At 40.4% G+C, this 20,297-nt stretch overlaps 1 protein-coding gene across 1 annotated transcript in view; it reads left to right on the forward strand.

Annotated features, from left to right (window-relative positions):
* The window catches only part of LOC145343240 (secretory carrier-associated membrane protein 1-like), a 60,454-nt gene that overhangs the window by 23,269 nt on the left and 16,888 nt on the right, over window positions 1-20,297 (forward strand). Inside the window, exons 2-6 of the mRNA XM_080189338.1 lie at window positions 13,027-13,104; window positions 13,890-13,988; window positions 15,214-15,322; window positions 15,792-15,920; window positions 16,650-16,809. Coding sequence (XP_080045464.1) covers window positions 13,027-13,104; window positions 13,890-13,988; window positions 15,214-15,322; window positions 15,792-15,920; window positions 16,650-16,809 — 575 coding nt within the window. The remainder of the gene's footprint in view (window positions 1-13,026; window positions 13,105-13,889; window positions 13,989-15,213; window positions 15,323-15,791; window positions 15,921-16,649; window positions 16,810-20,297) is intronic.

Below are 20,297 nucleotides of genomic sequence, written 5' to 3' on the forward strand. Positions count from 1 at the left end.
AACCAATCTTCCAAGCTAATATGCTAGTTCCCCCTACTACATCATGCACCTTTATTTTTCACAAAGTCGTTAGAAGGCACCTTATTGCCTGCTGGTTCCTCTTAACCAAAAGCACATATAACTCTTGCAAAGAACTGACTACCCTTCTGTAAACCATGGTGACACTTCCTGATTTACCCCCCCCCCCCGATGAGAGGAGTTGTATTTGCTACTTTCTAGTCTGAAACTTTTCCAGAATGTAACAAATAACAGAAAATTAACATCAATGCATTTACCACTTCAGTAGTTACCACCTTAAGACCCTATGAGGTCCATCTAGATCTGAGACATGTGAGCCTGTAGTTCCATCATCAGTTTTCTCAGTACTGCTCCCATAGTGATGGTAATTTCACCAATCCCCTCTTCACTTTTGGCTTCCTGATTTACAGTTCTTGTTACTAAAATCTTGTCAGTGTTGAGTGACGACAAAAGCAAAATATTTGTTAACTGCATCCACCACTTCCTTTATCTTCTATTGAGGAGTCAATCTCATTTGCTAGAGGACCAACGCGCACTCTTCATCTTTTTAATACATGTAGAAACTCTTGCTATGTATTAATATAGCCTGGTCCCTGGTTAGTTCCAAAATGTGCTCCTCTAAGAAATGACCTCAAAATCGTTGGCACTGACAACAGTTTGATTTTTCCAGTTTGTATGTAGATTCAAGTTACCCGTGTTTATTACTGTCTTGTTATCAAAGCACCCAATGTTTGTTCTTGTATATTTCATAATACATTGCGCTCACTATTGAGCGGGGAGATGGGGGGCGCTGGGCTGTCGACCATGCCTACTAGTGATTTTTCTACCACTATTCCTCATTTCCATCTGAATCAAGGTCGTCGCCAACTATTGCACAAGTACCATCCTTATTAACACTGCAAACCCTCCATCTTTACCTAGCTTATTCTTGAATGTCACGTATTGTCAATATTTAGAACCTAATCCATGTCATCCTTCAGCCACATCTCCTTAATGGCTGTCAGATATTTATTTATGTTAATGTGCACTGTTAAATTTTTACTTTTCAATGCTATGTGCATTCAGATACAGAACCTTTTTAGTTTTATCTTTTTATTATCTCTGTAATGTCTAGTGTTAATTGTTGCTGCATTTTTTTTTCTGTCCCTTCCTACTATGCACGGGGCACAGTAGTTAGCACTGCTGCTTCATGGCGCCAGGGTCCTGGGTTCGATTCCTGGCTTGGGTCACTGTTTGTGTGGAGTTTGCACATTCTCCGTGTGTGGGGTTGCTCCAGTTTCCTCCCACGGTCCAAAGATGTGCAGGTTAGATGGTTTGTCCATGTTAAATTGCCCCTTTGTGCCAGGAGGACTAGCTAGGGTAAATGTATGGGGAAAGGGCCCAAGTAGGCTTGTGGTCAGTGCAGATTTGATGGGCCGAAATGGCCTCCTTCTAAAATGCAGGATTCAGTGATTTCCCATATTATCATTTCTTCTCTTTTGGCCCATCTTTCTGCATTTGGTCCCTTGCCCCCACTTTAAGTTTAAAATCCTGTCTCTTTCTGTAGTTATGATTTGCAAGAAGATTGGTTTCAGTACTGAGGTGTAGATCATGCCAGTGCCCCACAAACCAGCATTTCTTCCACACTAAACTTTGAGCCATTGTACCTATGCCAATTTGCCTGTAGCTCAGGTAACAATCTTATTGACAGTCTGCCTTCTAAACTGGTGCCTAGCTCCTCCTACACCCCATGTAGAACCTTCTTCCTAGTTATATCTTTTGTCACTGGCACCTAAATTAAAAATATTGGATATTTGATCTTTTGTCAAGGAAGTAATCATTGGGATCCCTTATGATTGCAATCTAAATGCACCTTTCCATTTAAAGTCAAGGGAATCAATATTTCAACTTTAAATTGTTTGCTATATTATATATCCTGTCAGGGTGATCTTTCCAAATCTCTTCCTTTTTGGTTGTCAGTGACAACACTGTTTATACCTTTTTTGTTTTCCAGACTTCACCGTTTATGCCATTTGTCTAAACGGATGTCCTTTTGAAGTAAGCCAGCATCTTAACAGCTGCCACAGTCTTCAAATCATTGATTTGCCATTCAACCTTGAGTCTGATTCCCAAATGTAAAGAACAATTCATGTTCTCCATTGTAGGACTTTTGTCATGTCCTCAACAGACTTCCCTTGTGGTAAATGGATATGTATTCCATGCTATTTCCGAACCTTGTGGCTGGAAGACTATTATCATGCTTTGTAAATGAAAGGTTGAAATTTCATACAGCTACAATATATTCAGTAACCTTGCACAAAAACAAAGCACATCCAGTTTGCTCTACATTCTACCTCCGACCAAGTTGGCAGCAGAATGCCTGCTGCTGTTGTGATTTTTATGTCTATCTTAAAAGCTGCTACCTATTATTTGTTATCAAATTTCATCATGAAAAATGACAATTTGAACTTTAAGATGGGTTGCAGCCAACTTGCACAAGTATTTTCAAACAGCAGTGTGCTAATCACCAGCCAGTCAGTTCTAGTGATGTTGGTTGATGGATAAATGTTGACCTGGACACCTGAGAGGTCCCCTGCTGTTCTCCAAGTGACTCTGGGATTTTGTGTTCACCTGAAAGGGTAGATGATGATCATGATCTCGGATCAATATCTCACTTGAAAGAGGGCACGTCTGACAGTGTAACGTTCTCTTGGTGCTGCAGTGGGGTGTTTGGTCTAGGTTACAAGTTCAAAGTTCAAGAGTGGAATTTTAAGGTGAGTGCCACCACTGGATCCATCCCTAACATACTACCTACAGTTGTGTTCCTGCCAAGAGCTATTTTTCCTCGAGTGGTTATCTAAAATTTATAAAGTCAAAAGCTTTTCAGATCATTTTTGAGCCAAATAGTATTTGTACCAATATGTTAAGTTCTTATTCAGTCTGTAAATTCATGCTTTTTATAGTAAAAATTTTTGGGTCAAAAATGCTATTTGGGTACGATTGTCCTATTTGTCATGTCACTTACAAATGTGCAAGCTCAAGCATTGCATTTCTCCATCTACTTTCTAAAAAGTATAAGTTTAAAATTCACACGTGTTTTTAGTTATCTAACATGTTTGGGTTCAGGGTGCATTGTCAGTGTCACTTCAGATGCTTGAGGGAATGGTATTAACTCTTGGCTATATTTTCATTGTAAAACGTTTAGACTGAAAAAAATCAATGGGGATGGGGATTGGAATTTGAATATTCTTGCAGTCCTCAAAAGTGAGGAGAAAAACGACAACATAGGTCAAACAACCTAAAGAACGGGAATGTAGAAAAAATACTCAGGCCTGACAGTACCTGCAGGCTACTTCCAAGTTGTGGTTTTTCAATTTGACATATATTACTTAGCATTTTGTATTATAATATAACAAGTGCTGCCAGGCCTGCTGAGTTTTTCCCGCGTTCTCTGTTCTTGTTTCAGATTCCAGCTTAAAATAGTATTTTGTTCAAGTATGTTTTAATTTTATCTCATGAAATTGAGAGCTCTAATGCTGTGAATTAACTGTGAAATCTAGTGAATTGAGTTTTTAGAGGGGTGGAGCTGACAGTTAGTGATCTGTCAGCAATGGATCACACATGCAATCTCCATGTAATATGCAGGCCCATTTTGTCTTGAGCATTTTTTTATTTCAAAATGGTAACCAAGTTGTGAACATTTTGAAATGTATTACGTTTTAAGTTAGGACACCAGATCCAGCAAAATTATGCTTTTGAAGAATGATGGATGATTTGTTTTCGACCAGTGTTATCAGTCTGAGTGAGTGACTTGGATAAAAGACAGTTATATGTTAAGGAAGAAATCATTGATTTGAGGTGTGTGTATATTAAAAAAGAAAGCACAAGTTTGAATTGGAAACCCCTTGTTCAGTCCACATGTTTAAATTATTTGATTGTGCCAAGATGTTGAAAATGGGTAGTGTTTGGATCTAACTGGGGTTTGGTTCTCAGAAAGGGACTTTTTTTTTGGACCAGATTTCCTTGGGGGAACAGTCATTTTGAACAGCCTTCGTGGGACATTCTGTGGTGTCGGAAAGGATGGAAAACTCCACACACCATTGAGGGAGGAAGGATGAGATTGCACTGGAGGGGTGCAGAGTAGATTCATCAGGATATTGTCTGCGATGGAACATTCAAGTTTTATAGAGAGAGGTTGCATAGGCTTGGGTTGTTTTTATTTTTCTGGAGCAGAGAAGACTGGGGTGACCTGATTTAAGGTGCTCAAAATTGAGGGGTGTGGATAGGGAGCAGCAGTTCCTCTTAGTTGAAGGGTCAGTTAGGAGGGGACATGTTTAAATGTGAGGGGTGGGAGATTTAGGGGGATTTGAGAGGGTGGTGGAGGTGGGATGCTTCACATCCATTTAAAAAGTACCTGGATGAGTATTTGGAACACCATAACATTCAAGGCTATGGGCCAAGTGTTGGCAAGTGGAATAGGAGGGCAGGTCAAGAGCCTTTCAGGTGTCAGTGCAGATTCGATGGGCCAAAGGGCCTCTTGTACACTGGGATTCTGTTTATTCTATGAACATTCAATTAGCCTTCCTAATTACCTGCTGCAATTGTGTGCTAGCTTTGATTCATGCGTAAGTACAAAGTCCCTTTTTTTTTGTTGCAGTTTTCTGCCATTTTTTCCACTTAAATACACATTCTCCAATTTCACATTTTCCTACATTATACTCCATTTGCCAACTTTTTACCCACTTAACCTGTCAATATCTCAAAATTTGTATCCCTCTTGCAATTTGACTTTCCACCAATTTTTGTCATTTTGCAAATTGGCTATAGTACACTTTGTTTCCTTCCTCCAAGTCAGTGCATATTGTAAATTGTTCCAGTCCCAGCATTGATCCCTGTGGAACCCCACTGGTTGCAGGCACTGACCTGAAAGAACACGACCCAATATTTCCTGCCCATTAGCCAGTTCTCTAGCCATGCCAATATACTATATCCAACACTTTTTGTGAAGTATTTTGTTGAACATTTTATGGAAGTCTAAATACAACACTGACTGGTTTTCCTGCATCCGCTTTGGTTGAGACTTCCTCAAAACTAGTCAGACACAATTTCTCCTTCAGGAAGCCATGCTCGTTCTGCTTGATAGACTACAATTTTCCAAATGTATTACTATTACTTAATAATTAGTTCAAAAAAGGTCAGAATCAATTTTGATTTGTCATGTCAGTATGTAGCACGCAAGAAACAACACAAAGCATACCTGGAATTTAATGTTGGCAAGTGTGAGGTGGTCCACTTTGGTAGGAAGAATGGTAGGAAGGACTATTACTTACGTGGCGAAAAACTGCAGCAGGCGACGGTGCAGAGGGACCTCGGGGTCCTTGTGCATGAGTCGCAAAAACCCAGCTTGCAGGTGCAGCAGGTGGTCAGGAAGGCGAATGGGATGCTGGCCTTCATAGCGAGGGGGATTGAATATAAAAGTAGGGAGGTCTTGCTGCAGCTGTATAGGGCATTGGTGAGGCCGCAGCTGGAGTACTGTGTGCAGTTTTGGGCGCCGCACCTGCGCAAGGATATTTTGGCCCTGGAGGGAGTGCAGAGGAGGTTTACTAGGCTGATACCGGAGTTGAGGGGATTGAGCTATGAGGAGAGGCTGAATAAACTAGGCTTGTACTCGTTAGAGTTTAGAAGAATGAGGGGAGATCTCATTGAGACGTATAAGATGATGAATGGGATGGATAGGATAGAGGTGGAGAGACTCTTCCCGCTCAAAAAAGACAGTAGGACTAGGGGGCACAGCCTCAAGATAAAGGGGAGGCGGTTTAGAACGGAGTTGAGGAGGAACTTCTTCACTCAAAGGGTGGTGAATCTCTGGAATTCTCTGCCCGTTGAAGTGGTGGAGGCTGCCTCGCTAAATATTTTTAAGAAGCGGGTTGATGGGTTCTTGATAAGAGAGGGGATTAAGGGTTATGGGGAGAGGGCGGGAAAGTGGAACTGAGCCACGACAGATCAGCCATGATCTTATTGAATGGCGGGGCAGGCTCGAAGGGCTAGATGGCCTACTCCTGCTCCTATTTCTTATGTTCTTATTTGTAGAGTACATGCAGAGAAGGGGAGGGTGCAAAATGTAGTGTTCCAGTTATAGCTAGGGTGTAGGGAAAGATCACCTTGATGCAAGGTAAGTCCATTTGAAAGTCTGACAGCAGCACAAAAGAAGTTGTTCTTGAGTTGATTTGGTATGTGACCTCAGACTTTTTATATCATTTTTCCAATGTAAGAAGGTGAAAGAGAGAATGTTCAGGGTGCATGGGGTCCATGATTATGCTGGCTGCTTTTTCAAGGCAGCAGGAAGTGTCAGCGCAGTCAGTGGATGGGAGGCTGGTTTGCATGATGGAATGGGTTACATTTGCAACCCATTGTAGTTTCTCGCAGTCTTGATCAGAGCAAGTGCCATACCAATCTGTGATACATCCAGAAAGAATGCTGTCCATGATGCATCTGTAGAAGTTGAGAGTTATAGTGGACACGCCAAATTTCCATAGCCTCCTGAGAGTCGAAGCGTTGGTGGGCTTTCTTAACAGTAGCATCATTGTGGACAGACCAGGACATGTTATTGATGATCTGGGCACTTAGAAACTTGAAGCTCTCAACCATTTCCGCTTTAACTTTGTTGATGTAGATGGAGCAAGTCCTCCACTATACTTCTTGAAGTTGCTGTGTCTTGTTCACATTGAAGGGGAGATTATTGCTGTCACACCATTTCACCAGATTCTTGGGTTAATCAGCCTATAGTTTTTTTCTTCCCCTTTTTTAAATAGTGGTGTCACATTGGCAGTTTTCATTCTTCTAGTATTTCTCCAGAAGCCTGGGATTTTTGGAACATTATCATTGCAACCGGTATCTCTAGCTACTTTTCACAGCCATCAGGATTAGGGGACTTATCTGCCTTGTCAAATACTACTTCTCTAAGTTCTTCCCATATTTTTTGAGTATTGATGGATGTTGAGAACATCACCTACTGTAAAGAATGATGCAAAATATCTGTTCAACTCCTCTGCTATCCTTTGTTCCCCGTAACTATCTGCCAGACACTTTGTTTTCGAAGGGGCTAATGTTCACTTCAATCTGTCTCCCTTTTTTGTATTTAAGAACATAAGAACATAAGAAATAGGAGCAGGAGTAGGCCATCTGGCCCTTCGAGCCTGCCCCGCCATTCAATAAGATCATGGCTGATCTGTCGTGGCTCAGTTCCACTTTCCCGCCCTCTCCCCATAACCCTTAATCCCCTCTCTTATCAAAAACCCATCAACCCGCTTCTTAAAAATATTTAGCGAGGCAGCCTCCACCACTTCAACGGGCAGAGAATTCCAGAGATTCACCACCCTTTGAGTGAAGAAGTTCCTCCTCAACTCCGTTCTGAACCGCCCCCCCTTTATCTTGAGGCTGTGCCCCCTAGTCCTACTGTCTTTTTTGAGCGGGAAGAGTCTTTCCACCTCTATCCTATCCATCCCATTCATCATCTTATACGTCTCAATGAGATCTCCCCTCATTCTTCTAAACTCTAACGAGTACAAGCCTAGTTTATTCAGCCTCTCCTCATAGCTCAACCCCCTCAACTCCGGTATCAGCCTAGTAAACCTCCTCTGCACTCCCTCCAGGGCCAAAATATCCTTGCGCAGGTGCGGCGCCCAAAACTGCACACAGTACTCCAGCTGCGGCCTCACCAATGCCCTATACAGCTGCAGCAAGACCTCCCTACTTTTATATTCAATCCCCCTCGCTATGAAGGCCAGCATCCCATTCGCCTTCCTGACCACCTGCTGCACCTGCAGGCTGGGTTTTTGCGACTCATGCACAAGGACCCCGAGGTCCCTCTGCACCGTCGCCTGCTGCAGTTTTTCGCCCCGTAAGTAATAGTCCTTCCTACCATTCTTCCTACCAAAGTGGACCACCTCACACTTGCCAACATTAAATTCCATTTGCCATTTCCTGGCCCATTCGCCCAGCCTATCTAGATCCTTCTGCAGACTCTCCACACCCTCCGCACAATTTGCCTTTCCCCCAATCTTGGTGTCATCAGCAAATTTCGACACCCTACACTCGGTTCCCTCCTCCAGATCATCTATATAAATGGTAAATAGCTGAGGCCCCAGCACCGACCCCTGGGGCACCCCACTAGTCACCAACCGCCAATCCGAATAGCACCCATTGACCCCCACTCTCTGCCTCCTATTTGACAACCAATCCTCTATCCACGCTAACACCCTACCCCCAACTCCATGTCCTCTGACCTTCTGCAGTAACCTCTTGTGAGGTACCTTATCAAACGCCTTCTGAAAATCCAGAAAGACCACATCCACCGGCTCTCCTCTATCCACCGCCCTAGACACATCCTCATAGAACTCCAGTAAATTTGTCAGACACGACTTCCCTTTAATGAAACCGTGTTGCGTCTGCCCTATCAAGCAATTCCCTTCAAGATGCCTCGCAATTTCCTCCTTAATGACGGATTCTAACATTTTACCTACCACAGACGTTAAACTAACCGGCCTGTAATTCCCCGCCTTTTGCCTGGCACCCTTCTTAAACAACGGCGTAACATTAGCCGCTTTCCAATCTTCCGGCACTTCCCCGGAATCCAGCGACGTCTGGAAAATAACCACCAAGGCATCCACTATCACCTCCGCCATTTCTTTCAGAACCCTCGGATGCATTCCATCCGGTCCTGGGGACTTGTCCACAATCAGCCCCTCCAGTCTGTCGCGCACCACCTCTCTAGTAACAGTAATGTCATTAAGACCCTCCAGTCCTACCACCTTTCCATCGCTAACACCCGGCAAATTATTCACGTCCTCCTCCGTGAAGACAGAAACAAAAAAGTTATTCAAGACCTTAGCCATATCCCCATCCCCTACCACTAGGTCCCCTTTCTCATCCGCTAAGGGACCAACGTTCACCCTAGCCAGCCTCTTCCTTTTTATATATTTATAAAAACTCTTGCTATCCTTTTTTATATTAAGCGCTAGCCCAGCTTCATAGCTTCTCCTACCCTCCTTTATCAACTTTTTTGTCAATCTTTGTTGACATTTAAACCTTTCCCAATCCTCTTCTCGCCCACTGCTCTTAGCTACTCTAAATTCCTCCGCTTTGCCTGATGAAGGAGTAGCACTTCAAAAACTAGTGGCTTTTGATACCAAATAAACCTGTTGATTTTTAACCTGAGACTTCTTACTGACAGTTTTCCTGGAGCAATTACTAGTGCACTCCTAAATTCATTTGTTGTAGCTACCTTTTTCCAACTTGTTTCACCCAATCAACTTGAAGATGAGTTGTCCATAATTACCGCTTTATTCTTTTTACATACTCCTATTATTTGCTGATTTATACCCTTTCCGACAGTGTGGTTACTGTTAGCGGCTCTATCTACCAACGTCTTTTTTTCCTTGCTGTTATTTTAATTCCACCCAAATGGGCTATACGTCATCGAAGCCAAGAGCGAGTCCCTCACAATTAATCTTATTTCACTTGAGTGCTATCCCACTTTTGTCCAAAATGTCAAATGTTCCTAGTTATCTTTTAACTTTGTCACCGTAATTGTACCATTTACTTGGATTTGCACCATCAGTTTCCGATTCAAATTAGTTGTGGCTTTTTGCCATTTTTAATATCCTAACTTTTCTTGTGTTGTGGCCCTATTTGTCATTCTCCCTTAATTACCCTGTCTAACATTTCTGCATTTTACTTTTTTTTAATTACTGTCCTTGTTTCTCTTTTTCCTTTTGTAATCTTGCTTAGGTTCCCATCCCAGGTTTCTGACCTGAATAATCTGTGGAAAATGTGGTATTATTTGGTGAGATCTGTTTTGCTGAAAGTAGGCCTTCTGGTGTTTTATTGGGAGCCTAAAGGGAAACTTTGAGGCATCTTATGCATGATGGTGATTTCTTATGGATGGCACTGTGGAATTTGAGAAATTTATCACGTTTTAAAATGGCAAGTCAAGCTCCATGGGTTTTGAAATCCATTAGTTCAGACATTTTAAGCAGAATTGATCTGGAGTAATTTTGAATTAGCAATCCTATTCAGAGTTGTTCCTATCTTGGTTCGCTATACTAGGTCATTACAAAGATTATGTTGCATTTTTCAAGAGGAACCAAGCAGTTTGAAATTTTGATTATCAGTTGAGTTGGCTATCCACTTGGATACGACTGGTTGCTAGCTTTGATGTTTTGGAATCAAGTACAACAGTGACTTCAGGGTGCTTCAATGTTGTAATTTAAGAAATTAAACATGGAAAAATGGTTACAAGGTCTCATCTTGAGTGACCCAAAGATGATGAAACAAGATGTGATACCAGGAAAATCATGGCCCAAGGGGAATATCATGAGGCATGTTAAGAATTCTTGGATTACAATCTTTAGAGAAGGCTGATTTTTGATTTAGTTGAAGCTTATAAATTGTTACATGGCCTCATAGCTCTAAGTTTGAAAAGTTCTTTATTGTAATTACACTATGTTGTGTGGTCATCAGTATAAACAACAGTTGATTCACACCTTGCTATTTGTAATTTTTCTACGTAGCATTGATATTTGGAATGCTTTGCCTGATTTTTTTTTGAATGTTGAAAATGTACTGTACTGACTTTTTTTAGCAGACTTGTCTGAAGTGTAATACTGTGTGTGTGTGTGGTCTGATGGTTACTATTTTTATTGTGCCTATGCAGTTTGTACTATATGACAAAGATAAGTTAATTCTTTTCATGTCAGATTTTTGAGTATTCAAGTGCAGTGAGTTCCATAATTTTGGAGTGAAAATCGGAAATGTTGCCCTTTAGCCTGAGAAGCTAAGAAAAAAAGGTTTTAAGTACTTTAACTGTAGAATTTTCAAGCTCTTTGTGGAAGTCATGGATGTAGGATTCCATTTTGTCAAGTATTTTGGAGACAATTCTATACAAGTGGTGTACTGAACAGTTGTCCATTTGAATGTCGTTATAGATACTCGTTCCTTGTGGGATAATGCGCACTTATCAGAGCATTAGTGAAAATAGATTAAGGATTGACCTTGCTAACCAGAAACACATGTTCGGTGGGGGTGGGGGTGGGGGTGGGGGGGGGGGGGGGGGGGGGGGCGGGCCAAAGGAATACTCCAAGATCAAATAGATCAGTGCAAGTCACCAATTATCTGGCTGTTTCTCAAGTGGTTGCTTGTGCCAAAAGATTATTGGGGGACCCTAAGAGAGGCTTAGAAAATTATGTCCAATCATCCTTTTTGAATATTTTTTTAAGAGGCAATCTTTTGGGAGTGTAGTTGGAGGCAAAGGCTTATTGGTATCATTGCTAGACTCTTAATCCAGGTCCCCAGACCATTAACTGAGTTTGTGGATTCGCCAGGTGGTGGAATTTGAATTCAGTAAGTAGTATTGAGGTAATAAGCCGTGGATAACGAAGGAGGTGAAGGAAAGTGTTAAATTAAAAGCAGAGGAATTTAGAGTAGCTAAGAGTAGTGGGCGAGAAGAGGATTGGGAGAGGTTTAAATGTCAACAAAGATTGACAAAGAAGTTGATAAAGAAGGGTAGGAGAAACTATGAAGCTGGGCTAGCGCTTAATGTAAAAAAGGATAGCAAGAGTTTTTATAAATATATAAAAAGGAAGAGGCTGGCTAGGGTGAACGTTCATCCTTTAGAGGATGAGAAAGGGGACCTAGTGGTAGGGGATGGGGATATGGCTAAGGTATTGAATAACTTTTTTGTTTCTGTCTTCACGGAGGAGGACGTGAATAATTTGCCAGGTGTTAGTGATGGAAAGGTGGTAGGACTGGAGGGTCTTAATGACATTACTGTTACTAGAGAGGTGGTGCTCGACAGACTGGAGGGGCTGATTGTGGACAAGTCCCCAGGACCGGATGGAATGCATCCGAGGGTTCTGAAGGAAAGGAGAAGGTGCACAATGTAATATTACAGTCATAGATCAATGTAATGCAAGGCGAGTCCGTTCAAAAGTCTGACAGCGGCAGGGAAGAAGCTGTTGAGTTGGTTGGTCCATGACCTCAGACTAGTGCATTTCCTCCCGATGGAGGGAAGTGGAAGAGAGAATGTCCAGAGTGCGTGATGTCCTTAATTATGCTGGCTGCTTTGCCGAGGCAGTGCGAAGTCTAGACGGATTCGATGGATGGGAGGTTGGTTTGTGATGGATTGGGCTACGTTCATGACCTTTTGTAGTTTCTTGCTGTCTTGGGCAGAGCAGTAGCAATACCAAGCTGATACAACCAGAAAGAATGCTTTCTATGTTGCATCTGTGAAAGTTGGTGAGAATTATAGTTGACATGCCAAATTTCCTTTTTTTCCTAAGAAAGTAGAGACATTGGGCTCCTTGGTATTGCACAGTAGCATCAAGCTGGATTTTAGGCTCAAGCATTTTTGTTTACTTGATTATTGTTTGTTTGTTGAAGAATATTAAACACTTTTATTGACACTGGTGTTTGTAACAACATTGGGGGCAATGTTTCACTTTGTGAATAAATCTAAAACTGAATAAAGATTTCCCTCTGGTCATAGAGGTTTATAGCATGGAAACACGCTCTTTGGCCCAGCTTGTCCATACCAATTTTTTTTTAACTTCTAAGTTAGTTCTAATTGCCTGCGTTTGGCCCATATCTCTACCATCTTACCCATGTAACTGTCTAAATGCTTTTAAAAAGACAGCATTGTACCCACCTCTACAACTGCCTTTGGCAGCTTGTTCCAGACACTCACCACCAACTGTTTTTTTTTTAAAAAATTGCCCCTCTATACACCTTTTGTATCTCTCCCCTCATCTTAACCTATGCCCTCTAGTTTTAGATTCTCCTATCTTTATGCTGCTTATTATCTTATAGACTTCAGTAAGATCACCCCTAAGCCTCCTACACTCCAGGGGGAAAAAGGTCCCAGTCTATCCAGCCTCTCCTTATAACCAGTTGAAGGAGATGAGTTCTAAGTTTAACAATAATTGGCAGTTAGTGCAAAAACTCTTAATTTGTTCATTGGTTGTTCTATCCCAGGATCCGTCAGTTACACAAGTAACGAGAAATCCTCCACCAGCATTAGAGGAATACAATCCTTTCACAGATGGACGGACGGTATGAGAATTTCAATTTACTATGATACTGCTTTGCAAAAATAACATGTATCTATTTGCTAAATGTAATTAAGAAGGCTCCATAGCACCTGGTTAAAATCCAACAGGTTTATTTGGTAGCATGAGCTTTCAGAGTGCTGCCCCTTCATCAGGCAAGTCAACCCAGTCCAATGCTGGCATCCCCACATCATAAATGTAACTACCATGCAATATTTCACAGTTGGACTAAATCAAATTTGAAGAAAAATGTAACAATCCAGATGTAACCAACACAGGAATACAAAATCCAGGGGCTAATCATCCTAGTTTGCATACTATGTCAACACTACTTTAAAAAGTGGCGCCGGCAAAGACCAGAATTTTCGCATGTATTGAAATTCGCAGGTTTGAGCGGAGGGGTTCTGTTGACGAAAGTCCCATACACCATGTCAGTTCCATTGATGGTTTGTTTTTTCCCCTCCCAAAATGGACTTTAAGCTTAATGATTTTGAGTCCCACAATCTTGCAATTTCTTCTGACATGTATCTCAGTTGCACATTTCCTTTTCCTCATTGCTCTGTTAACATAGAGGCACAGTGCTTATGTAAAAGCTGATACTTTCTCTCCATGTTCCCCCTTGACAACTGCCAGATTCCCTGCAATGAGCCAGAAACATTAATTGCCTGCGCTGGCCTTTTTGCCAGTCCTAAAGATTTGCACATTTTTTTTGTTGGCAAATTTAATTTGTCATTGACATGGCACTTCAGTTTAATATACAAAATGTGTAATATTCTTCTAATAACCCAGGCACCACCAGGAAATGCTGAGAAGCATCCTATGCCCAGTACACAGCCAGCTATCATGAAGCCAACCGAAGAACCACCCACGTATGCACCACATACACAGGTAAGTTTAAAATGTATTAATATTCTTGGCTTTTAAAATCCTAAAGAAATTCCAATGTGCAGCTGGATCCAAATTAACTACTCCACTCTACAATATGACTTGACACTGAGATTCTGTTGTTCTGAACTTCATGCCCACCAACATTTGAAACTAAAACACAAATGCTGGAAAATCTCAGGTCTGACAGCATCATTGGAAAGAGATCAGGGCTACGTTTTTGTGTCTGTGACTCGTTCATTCCCTCAACCTACAGGATAAATATCTCTTTTTAGCTTTTGACAAAGGGTCATTTAGACTCAACATCAGCTCTTTTCTCTCCTTACAGATGCTGCCAGACCAGCTGAGATTGTCCAGCATTTTCTCTTTTGGCTAGGGTTTCAAGTCTGTTTGACATGTGACCTCTGACCTCTGTCAGAGTCGGAACTGTTTGTTTTACCACTTAAGAATTTTTACTTTGAGGGGGGTGCTTCTCCCTCATTGTGCTAAATAGTTGAAACAAATTAAGTTTAAAAATGAATGTTGCAGTACTTTTTTTTTTCAGATTTTAGTTATGTTTTCAACTCAAACTTGGTCATGATTCAGAAAGTGTCTTTGATAGAGCTGTGCCTTTTTCAACACCTCAAAACTTGTTAACTCTTTTTGCCATCTGTTCAGAGCCATAATTGAAACAGCTCTTGGCTGCCTGACGCCCAAGTATTGGAATTTTTGCACCTTGGCAAGTCACTTTTACCCTTGGGCCTTTGAAATAATATATATTAACAAGCTGCCTAATATCTATAGAAAGTTTATCTCTGTTGCTTAAATGTTGCTAGGCATAATTGTATAATCTTGCCGACTAAATGAAAGGACAGGATAGCAGTCATGGTGTACTTTTAAAATAACGCTTTTTTTGTATTATGGTAAGGCAAAAATTTTAATGACTTGTGATGGAGTCTGTATCTGGATCACAGCCTGTAACTTGACAGTAAGTGTTGATGTGTCACAGCTCAGTGTGCTTTGTGGGATTTTGCAGTTCTTATCATGGAGGTTACTCACTGAAACTAAAGTTCTTGGGAGTATAGTTACTCTGAAAGATCCAGTTTGTAATAGGTTTTAATATACAGAAATAATTACCCTTCCATCTACTCGAAGTTGCATTATCTTTTTACAAACCACTGCATAAAATTTGTGTTTAATTTGAATTGAAGTTTTCTTTGCTAAAATGAACTTGAATTTTGTATTTTAGGAAACTGCTGCAGCCCAGGCTGAGCTGTTGAGACGTCAGGAAGAACTAGAACAAAAAGCAGCAGAGCTTGATCGACGGGAACGTGAGATGAAAAATCTCAGTTATGATCGTATGTGGCCTCATTCTGTTGGAAGAAAATCCTTAGATTTTTCATGTTAGCACGAAGTGACATTTATAGCCTAAAGGTCACTGCTTTGGTACGACAGATAATTTAGATGATATCTAAGTTTTAGCATCCAACCCTGTAGTATGATTTTCTATGACTAGATTGGAAGGTATCAAACAATCATTCAAGCTTTTCAGAAATGGCATTTGTTGCTCACTTCTAACTAACATTTTAAATTAATTGTGTAGTGCATGGTTGAAGTAGGGCAATTTAGGTTGGGAAGTGCCATATACACATAACTGCCACAATAGCTTTCTAATTACACTGACATTAAAATATATTTTGCTCTGTGGCTTTATTTAACAATAAGTGATTTTAATGTGCTTTATTGTCAAGGCCAAGATGAAAATAAGGTTTTCTTTATTATCAATTGATTTATAGAACTGAATGCAGTAAGCTATTTTCTTTTCAGCTCGGAAGAACAATTGGCCTCCGCTTCCTGAACGATGCCCTGTGGGACCATGTTTCTATCAAGACCTCTCTGTAGATATCCCTGTTGAATTTCAGAAAACAGTCAAGATGCTCTACTACTTATGGATGTGTATGTAAATTATTCCAATTTTTATTAAATTTTTTAACATTTGTAATATTCTATTGGATGATAGCATGGAAAATACCTAAATTTTCACATGCATTATTTTGTCAAGTGTGGTGAATTTGTTTGCTTGCCACTGACAATGCTAAATGTGTGGGGGTTGCTACCTGATGCGTATTTGCAAAATCATTTCCAGAATCTATAGTGAAAATCAAGTTCTTCAATTCGCAAAGTAGCTTGAATTTAAAAAAAAACTAATTTATTAATATTAACCAGATAAGCAACAAACTGCTTTCAGAAACATTTCTGGAGCTGCACTAATCTCCATGCTTCCCCCAAATTCATTTTGTAGTGTCTGTAAATTGCCATGAAATTCTGTTTGGCCAAATGTAATCTAGATCTAGATGGTCGGTTTTAGTTTGAGAGCATTAAGGTAATTGAATGGCATGGCACAGACTCTGTACTATTAGGAACTGCTGACCTTTCGATTTTTGTCTTAGCTTCACATCAGGTACCATGGCACTCTGTTGTAAATTGGCAATTTATTCACTAGTGCAAGCATTTTTGTCGGCAAAATGTCAAATGTGAGCAATTTGCAGTATTTAATGCTGTTTTAAAGGAAGTTTGTGACAAAAGTTAGGTTCAACTGTGAAATTATGTTCTTGCACTTCCTAAAATGTCGTGCATTAAACAGTTCCCTTTTTTAGACTTGATTTTATTTTTTCCCTTCCACAGTCCATGCAGTAACACTCCTGGTAAATATTATTGGTTGCCTTGCCTGGTTCTGTGTTGATAGCTACCGAGGGGTGGACTTTGGCCTGGCCATTCTCTGGTTCTTGCTTTTTACCCCCTGTTCATTTATTTGTTGGTACAGACCACTCTACAAAGCCTTCAGGTTAGTAAACTGACTCTTTTTGACTCACTATGTTTAAAAGGTGAAATAAATGTAAAATTTATAACTTTAGAATGTGTGGTCAAAAAGCTTGCACAAAGTGCATATTCACAAGAAGTTTTAAACAAATGCTGGAAACTGTAACTTGATCGCAGTAAGTGGTGCTGAAATTTTACTAATCAGAATGCTGTCCATTATGTATGACCTTCAAGTTATTGTCAATATGTAACTTTGTACAATAAATTGTGACTGAACTGAAAAACAGCATTCCATGATGCACCAAAGTTCCTGATTTGTCTTTGTGGAAAATTGAAGTATTCTGACATCTGGTGTATTAAGTTTGTGCATCAGTTGGCAGACATGCAGATCTTGCTTTCCACTTAACTTATTAGAATGGCAGATTGGTTGGTGGGGGGAGGGGTGCATTTAATAAGCATTTGTCGATGTAATGAGTTTTCTTGCTGTGGTGACTGGCCAGGGTAAAGGCAGTGCAATAAATATAATGTACTTGGATTTTCAGAAGGTGTCTCAATGTTGATTAGAAGCTAATGGTATTATATAGGAAATGTAGCAGAATGGATAGAAAATTGATAAGCAGATGGAAAGTTAAGATAAATTGTATTGCTCAGACTGACAAATAGTTGGAAATAATAATGCCCCTGGGATTAGTGGATGCACATTTGTCCTTTGTGTCTAGATGATTTGGACTCTAATAGGGAAAATCGTGATGCTTGCTGATGACACAAGGAGATTCCACAAATAAAATGGAGGTTTTTTAAAAGAACAGAAACAAGATTTTGGAACATGTTAGTGCAATGAGGTGTCACTTGAAAATTAACCTTTTCAGTGAGGGGGAAATGGGATTATGTAGAAAACACCCACTGTAGGATGAAAGATGAAGTCCAAATATGACTGCTCCCTAAAATTGCTTGCAAAACATTGGCCTCTTGGGTCTGGTAAGAACAAAATAACTGGATAATCCATTAAATTTACCCTATTCAACTAATTAAGAATGATCCTGGTTTTCTTACCTAAATTTTGTAATTCTTTCATGGGGTGTGGGCGGTGCTGGCAAGGGGAGCATTCATTGCCTATCCCTAATTGCCCTCGAACTGAGTGGCTTGCTTGGCCCTTTGGCTGTGACACATGTAGGCCAGAATGGGTAAGGACTGCAGTTTTTTTTCCCTAAAGGATATTCATGAACCAGGTGACTTTTTACAGCAATCAGTGACGATAGTCATGGTCCCTATTACTAAGACTTGCTTTATATTTCAGATCGATTAGCAAGTTCAAATTCCACCAATTATTGTCCCTAGGCATTTTGAGTGGACCTTGGGATATCTAGTCCAGTGATATTAACACTGTGCTGCCATCATCCCCTGTGGAGATGTATGTTATGAAGTGTCAAGTCCGCATAGCTGCTTTTGTACACTGGACAGAACTGCATCGTTTACTTCCCCTTTTTCACCAACTACCAGTCCCATGTCTTAAGTAATTCTGATCCCTGTTTGTCTAATTCTGGTATATGTTCCATATCCTAACAATGCGTATGCAATCTTCTGCAGTTGCATTTAATTGAGAATAAGGATGAAGGAATGTTATCAGCACGTGTTAAGTGATGGGCTTCTACTTTTCACGATATACTAATGACTTGAAGGAATAGAATTGTACAAGCATAGTTCGGTGGTAACTTATACAAATAAGGACGAAATTGAAAAGGAACATGAGTGAGTGCACAAGACTATGGCTAATGCAGTTCATCCATTTTTGAATACAAACATAGAAAATAGAGGAGTAGGCCATTTGGCCTGCACCATCATTCATTATGTTTGTGGCTGATCATGCACTTTCAGTATCCCGCTCCTGCTTTCTCTCCATGCTCCTTGATCTCTTTAGCCACTAGGGCCACAACCAGCACCCTCTTGAACATATCTAACAAACTAGCCCCAACAGTGTTTTCTGTGATAGTTGTGAACCTGTGGGATTCCCTAAGTGAAGAAGTTCTTCCTCATTTCCATCCTGAATGGCTTACCTCTTATTCTTAGACTGTGACCCCTAGTTCTGGATTTCCGCAACATTGGAAACATTCTTCCTCCTTTCACCCTGTCTGTCCCATCAGGATTTTGTTTCTATGAGATCCCATCTCATTATTCCAAATTCCAGTGACTGCAAGTCCAGTTGATTTGAGTCTGTCTTCATATGTCAGTCCTGCCATTCTGGGAATCAGTCTGGACTCCCTCCAATAGCAAAAATGTTCTTCCTCAGACTAGGAGACCAAAATCGCGCACACAACTCAAGTTGTTGCCTCAAGTCCTGTAAACTGCAGCAAAACAACTTTTACCCCATACTGAAATCCTCTTGCTATGAAGGCCAGCATGCCATTAGCTTTCCTCACCACCTGTTGTACTTGCAAGCCAACCTCCAACAACTGTTCCACCATAACACCAGGTCACGTTGCACTTCCCCTTTTCCTAAACTGCCATCAGAATATTTTGTGAATTGAGGAAAGAAACTATGGAGGAGTAAACAGCTTAGTGTTCATGTATACAAAAGTAAAAACAAATGAACAGAAAATCAAAAAGAGTTTATCGACTGTTGGCCTTTGTTAAGGTGGTTAAAATTCAGCAGTAAGGATATGTTGCTATTGTACAGAACAATTGCCAGTCCACTTCTGGAATACTCTGTTCAGATTTGGGAACAATATTTTGGCCTTTGATGCAGTTCAACTCAATTTCACCAGAATAATGGGCTTAAAAGATAACTATGAAAAGAGTTTGCATTACTTGCTATGTATTCCCTTGCTTAGAAGATTAAGGGGTGATTTAAATGAAATAGTGATTTCAGTAAGATGTAATCAGAGAAATTATCCACCCTTGTGGGGAATTTTTTTACAAAAAACAGACTTGATCCTAAAAATGGAGTTTTGCCATTTAAGGATTAAATAGAGGAATGTTCTTTTTCTCTTGCAGGCTAATTCAAATCTGAAATGTGTTTCTCTTTTTAAGATTGAAAGTAATGAACATTCATTAGGTGAAAGTATTGAGGGATTAAGGATCTGATGAATGAGCTCTAAACAGGCTCAAAGAGACTGGCCTATCGTTGTTTCTAATCTTGACTCTCTATCTGCTTCAAGATCATTCAAGCATAAAAAATTAGCATGTTTTGACTTGGGGGGGGGGGGGTCTCAATTTTTCATAATTTTAAACACCAGTCAAATCATCCCAGTAATTTCTGCTGTTTCAATTAAAGAAAAAGCCCCAGTTTATCAAATCTCTCCACGTACTTGTATAAGGCAGCATCCAGTTGATTTTATGCCTGGTCTTAGTGAGATTTTACATAGATTCAACTTCTAAATTTAATGTCTCCATTATATTTTGTTAATGGCATTAGGATGTTTGTGAACAATTACTCTATATCACCTAACTTTTTCCCACTCTTGCTCCCTTTTTCGCAATACCCACGACTTTCGGTCTACTATATATTGGTGGGTT

The sequence above is a fragment of the Carcharhinus amblyrhynchos genome, chromosome 5 (genome assembly GCF_965287045.1).
Source record: "Carcharhinus amblyrhynchos chromosome 5, sCarAmb.v2.hapA, whole genome shotgun sequence".
Lineage (NCBI taxonomy): Eukaryota > Metazoa > Chordata > Chondrichthyes > Carcharhiniformes > Carcharhinidae > Carcharhinus > Carcharhinus amblyrhynchos.